Source organism: Morone saxatilis, unplaced genomic scaffold, assembly GCF_004916995.1.
Source record: "Morone saxatilis isolate NCDOM2014 unplaced genomic scaffold, NCSU_SB_2.0 Contig14, whole genome shotgun sequence".
NCBI lineage: Eukaryota > Metazoa > Chordata > Actinopteri > Moronidae > Morone > Morone saxatilis.
The window spans coordinates 21,847,058-21,852,890 of record NW_023339696.1 but is presented as its reverse complement, the minus strand read 5'-3'; the positions used below and the strand labels follow the sequence as shown (position 1 = coordinate 21,852,890).

General features: G+C 40.6%; 1 protein-coding gene across 1 annotated transcript; it reads right to left on the bottom strand.

Annotated features, from left to right (window-relative positions):
- Positions 1–396: 396 nt before the first annotated feature.
- LOC118323273 (keratin, type I cytoskeletal 13-like) lies at positions 397–4,526 on the bottom strand. Its single transcript, XM_035655218.1, has 7 exons — positions 4,084–4,526; positions 3,387–3,469; positions 2,693–2,849; positions 1,919–2,080; positions 1,214–1,339; positions 908–1,128; positions 397–539 (listed from the first exon to the last, which is right to left on the bottom strand). The coding sequence occupies exons 1-7, from the start codon at positions 4,480–4,482 to the stop codon at positions 443–445; spliced, it is 1,245 nt and encodes a 414-aa protein (XP_035511111.1). The 5' UTR covers positions 4,483–4,526; the 3' UTR covers positions 397–442.
- Positions 4,527–5,833: the final 1,307 nt, after the last annotated feature.

Genomic DNA, 5,833 nt, shown 5'->3' with positions numbered 1-5,833 from the left:
CCATTTTGTAAAACCAGCTAATTCAGAAGGCTATCACTTTGATGAAAAGGATACAACTAGGTTTTGAATTTCATTCAGTATTCTCACATTTTTATCAGTATATCCAAGCTTCAATATATTCAAATATTCATTCAATATATTCAAGGTTCATTCCATATATTCAAAGATTAATTTCCTGAACGGCATGCCATATCTTTAGTATTTTACTTTTTAATTCGTCGTATGTCTAAGCTAATTCTGCTTTTATGTTTATAGTGACCATTATTTAACAAAATACCAAGGCACATTAATATAATATAATATGATGTAATAACGATATGAGTTGTGTTTATAAACACATACTCATACACACAGTACACACACAGACTTGTATCAGTTCATCAGAAGCATTTTATTTGTATTTCTGAGAACAGTCAGCAGCGTGTTGGTGATGTTTGTCGTTTCACTGAGCCTCCTTCTCGTCGTCTTCGTCGTCTGTGACCTCTTTAGTGACGATCAGCACTTTACGAGTGGTAGTGGTTGAAGAGGAGGCAGGTGGCCTGCAGGGAAACACACGAAAGTTAGCATTTAATACTCTGAGAAACTCATTTTAACTGTAATTGTAACTGTACTTTTAATTAACAGTGGATTTAAAGTGCAGCTACCATTTCATTCTATAAACACATGTATGTTTATATTTATACTTCTATCTATCTATTATTGTTTTTGGCCAAAATGGGCCTCCATAACAATTACACTCTTAAAAAATTACTAAAAAGTTACTTAAAAGGTATAAATATTAACTTTTTTCTTGACCATTTTCCTAAAGAAAAAAATCATAATTTACAAGGTTAAAGAAATTTATTTTGATCCCAGTATAATCCCAGTATTAACCCAGTATTAACTCAGTATGGACTGCTCCACTCACGTGAACACCTCTCCGTCCAGCAGCCTCCTGTACTCAGCGATCTCCATCTCCAGTCTGGTCTTGATGTCCAGCAGCATCTGGTACTCGTGTCCCTGGCGCTCCAGGTCGGCTTTCAGGTTGGCCAGCTGGTCTTCCAGAGTGGTCACCTGCCTCTGGTAACCTGCCAGCATGTTAGAGTAGCGGCTCTGGGTGTCGGCGAGGGTTCCTTCCAGAGAGGCTTTCTGAAGGGGAGAGGAAACAATGTGAGGAGATTTAAAAAGACTGTAGATTCACATGAAAAAATACCAAGAAATGGTAGAAACTCACCATGCTGAGCTGTGCTTGGAGCTCGATCTCCAGACCCTGCAGCGAGCGTTTGACCTCTGTGACCTCGGAGCGTGATGAATTAAGAGTCTCTGTGCTCACAGCGACCTCCTTATTGAGATCTTCAGACTACAAAAACAACAGAAAAACAAACATTTAATGTCAGAAATCATGTCGGACAGAGATCTATCTTTAAAACTGCTCAATAATCAACTTGTGTGCAGATGACACGCTTCTGTTTGTCACTTTTATTTCAAACACTTGTATGTTTTTATTTCTCAATGTACTTCTTTAATTTACCTTAAAGGACTTGTAGTAATAAAAAAAAATACACATAAATCACATAAATACACATAAATCTATATTATATTATATAAGTCTTTCAATTTTGACTTACTTTCTTGTAATTATGTCTTGAAAAGTTCGTCTTTATATGTATTTTATATCTTGTGTAAGCCAGTGTTTAGGTGTCAGACTGCAAAGCCACTAGATTCTGCTAGAAAACTCCTAAGTGTATTGAAGTGAATGGGGAAACACCCAACTTTTCTCTGGAAAAGAACTTAATTTCACTTTTCACTCATCACATCATAATAAAGACATTAAGGCTTAAAGAAGGGTTACATTTGGAGGTGGGGTTGCTATGATTTGCTCAGTGCATCTTATTTTTAGTCACATGGTTACTAACTTTTGAGGGTTTATATCACTCACCTTGGCCTGGAACCAGGTGTCCAGATCTTTGCGGTTCTTGTTGGCAACGGTCTCATAGTGCTCTCTGATTCCGGCCATGACGGCGGACAGGTCCTGCTGAGGAGCGGCGTCCACCTCCACATTCACCTGACCTCCCATCTGGGTGCGCAGACCCAGCAGATCCTGCAGGAAAACAGAAATTAGTAACTTAAAAAAGTTCAGAATGCAATTGTTGTGATTAAAAAAGTGTTTCTCTAGTTGGTTATTAAGAACCAAAGAAATAAAATCAAACTGTCTGTACCATATTGAAGTGAATAGCATCATATTTTCTTGCATTGCATCATATGACGTTGAATCGTATTGTATTGAATAAAATTGTGTTGAATCGAGCTGCATCACATAAGCAGTCGTTTGATGTGTATCTTTGCTACGTTTTTGTTGCTGGATTTTCTGTTTTTTAAGCTGAATCCTCTTTTGAATGATCTTCGAACAAAATCTTCCAAGACTTTGGACTTGGATTTGTCAAATGTTTGGACATTCTGAGACAAAGGGACTGAATGAAAAATAATAGATAAACCAACAATGAATCACTTTTACGAGTAACTCTGATCCATGAGACCTTTGACGCCTTAGTGTTGATTCTGCTGTCTGCGTACTGTGACTTGAATAACCAAAACACTTTTTTGTGTTTGAACCTACTGAATGTCACTAAGGATGATTTTTTTAACGGAATATATAATATCATTAAGCTTTAGTTGAAGCACTTCATAATGAACTTGTTAGATTGGCGCCCACCTCCTCGTGGTTCTTCTTGAGCTGGATGAGTTCCTCCCTCAGAGATTCGATCTGCATCTCCAGGTCGGATCTTCCCAAAGTCAGTTCGTCCAGGACTCTCCTCAGACCGGCAATGTCGCCCTCCACCGACTGACGCATGGCCAGCTCGTTCTCAAACCTGAACACCAACCGGCAGCAACAATCCAATCAGCTGCTTCATCCAAAACTCCAGCAACACTCACACCAGTAGAACACTTTTATTGTAGGACTGTTGTCTCCATTTCACTGTAACTTTATTTATATAACTGTAAAATTATTTATAATTATTAATTATCTCAGACAGGACCTGATCGATCTAATTGACCTTCTGTACTGCTTCAAACAGAGCAGCTCTCACACACTGATCCAGAGGTTATAATCAAATTATTTTAGGTCCTGAGCTCCATCAGGGCTGGCGGGACACGCCCTTCCAGCCGGCTGAGACCAAAATGAGCATTTCTGATAATTTTTTAAAGATATTTTCACGTTACAGAACATACAAACTTTTCTAACAATATACTATTTATTTTGTTATAATGTGAAACAATGTTCAATGTTATAATAATAAAGTTCATGATGTGAAACTGATCTGTTTTTCCTGGCGTGGCAGCATTAGGCTTCTGTGTGCAGCTGTTTGACATTCATCATGTTTACAGCAGATTATTTGTTTACTCACTTCGTCCTGAAGTCATCAGCAGCCAGCTTGGCATTATCGACGGCCAGGTAGAGAGATGCGTTAGTGCTGGTGGCGTGGAGGATCTGAAACACAGCAGGAGGACAGATTCAGGATGCATGTGTCTGATTTTATTTGGTTTTTATAAATGTAACTTGTACTGAGACTCAAAGACAAACAGCTGATGCAGCAGAGGAAGCAGCAGACTGCAGGGCGTGGCTGCACGTTGTCAGACTACAAAATAAATGAACTTTTTAGATTTATTGATTTATTAGTTTCTTCCTGTCCTGAAGAGACAGTTTGGTGTCAAATGCTGTCAAATTTAACACGTTAATTTAGATTTAAAAAATAATGAATGAATGAAAAAAGCAAATATTGATATCTATTCTAGCACATATTCCAGTCTTTGTTATTGCAGAAAGGAAATGCAAAAATGATGCAAATGTGAGTCAAATTTCCCCTGGTGGGTTTAGAGCTCTTCTGTTCTTGCACCAACATCATGCAAAACCAGAGCCAAAGGCCTCGGTGTGTTTAGGGTGTGGCTGCACCTGTATGTCTGCACACCTGAGTGTGTCTGCAGGGCGTTTCTGCTTTTGTGCTCAGACAAACGGAGCATCTTCAGGTTTCAGGCAGAAATCTTACATTTCACATGATCTCACACTCTTTTGTGCCTCCACTACAGTACAGAATCGCGTCTCACCTGGTCCTGCATGTTGCTGATGGCAGCCTTGAATGCAGTGCAGTCGTGGCCCTCTGGTTTAGTCTTGTTCTCCAGGAACTGTCTGATCTTCAGCTCCAGCTCGGTGTTGGCCTGCTCCAGCCTGCGCACCTTGTCCAGGTAGGTGGCCAGGCGGTCGTTCAGGTTCTGCATGGCCATCTTCTTGTTGTCAGTGACGTCGACGGCATCAGACAGGTTGAAGCCACTGCTGCTGCTGCCGGCAGAGAACCCCGCACCGGCGGAGGAGGAGAAGCTTCTGGGTGCGCTCATGCTGGAGATGCGCACGCCGGAGCCTCCGGCGCCACCGTACACGCTGGGGGCCCTCATGGAGCCGAGGCGGTTAGAACTAGAATAGTTGATAGAGCGAGTGTAGGAGGCCATGGTGGAGGAGTCTGCCTGCTCTGTACGAAGAGGAGAGAATGTAGGAGAGGTTGGACTCAGCTCCTTTTATGAGGGAGGGCCCCTGCGTACGGCCCCCGTGCACGCCTCAGGGCAAGAGACACAAGCACATGACAAACAGATCACATCAGGAATGCTGACTGCAAGCTGGTTGCACAATGATATCACATCCAGAACCTCAGTGTTTGCTCTGCCATCTGACTCACTCACTCAGCTCCAATCAGATCAATCAACTTTTATCTAATCTGCATCAGATTTTTGCACAATTCAATCATGTAGAGACCCTAAACCGCCCTGTGTCTCCACCTGGATTCCTCTCTGCGTGTTCAGACCTGTGTGTTATTTTGGGTCTACATTCAGACTCCCCTCTCAAGCAAACAATGAAACCCTCTGTGCCAGCTCTTCTTCAGGCTCTGTTTGCTGTGACAACACATTGTCTTTTTACCCCGGAGCTGTTTTATGGTGACAGATGTTTCCTGTAAAGTTTAGCAGGAAAGACACAGCAACACAAACGTAATGCATTTTATCACCTCATTAAATCCCCTCAACAGGAAGTATCACAGAAATAAAAACACCAATAACTTCAACAACTGGAACTGGAATGTCTGGATGTTTCTTTGATAGAGAGATGGAAGATGTTTTGTAAACAAATATGACATAAGATATTATTCAGTGAGCTTTATTGCCTTTGGACAGAACAAGGCTAGCTGTTTCCCCCGCTTTATGCTAAGCTAAGCCAACCGGCTGCTGGCTGCGGCTTCATTATGACTTTATAGGCAAGTGGGGGCATTTCCAGACTTTTCTGTCTTTCAGGCACAAGTGGAGCAGTGACTTAATGCAGGAATGGCATCAAGTTTGTGTCTCAGCTTTCCATCTTTCCTAGTTTAGTCTGTAGTCTGTAGAAATATTCGAATACACTACAAGAAAATTACACATTTTTACCATGTAAAAAAACGGCATGATTTTTGCTTGATGGTCATGGAACCCTTTAAAAATGTCCAACTTATTTAGCTTCCTTCCTAGCATGACATGGTCGGTACCAATGGATGCATTAGGTCTAGTTTCATATGAAAGTTTCACTCTACATTGTTAAAAAAAACAAAAAACTGTAATATTTCAGCAGCTGGAGTGCCAAAAATACTGCAGAATAACAGAAAATAACTGACTCGTAAAAATACAGTAATCTTCTATAATAACATTCTGTTTGGCTTTCATATGACATGCAATGATCTATAAATCCAGGTGAACTCTGCTATAATACAAATAATCAGGCTTACATTTACAGCAGAGTGCTGTTATTATTGGATTTTTTATTAATATTAATCGCAAATTT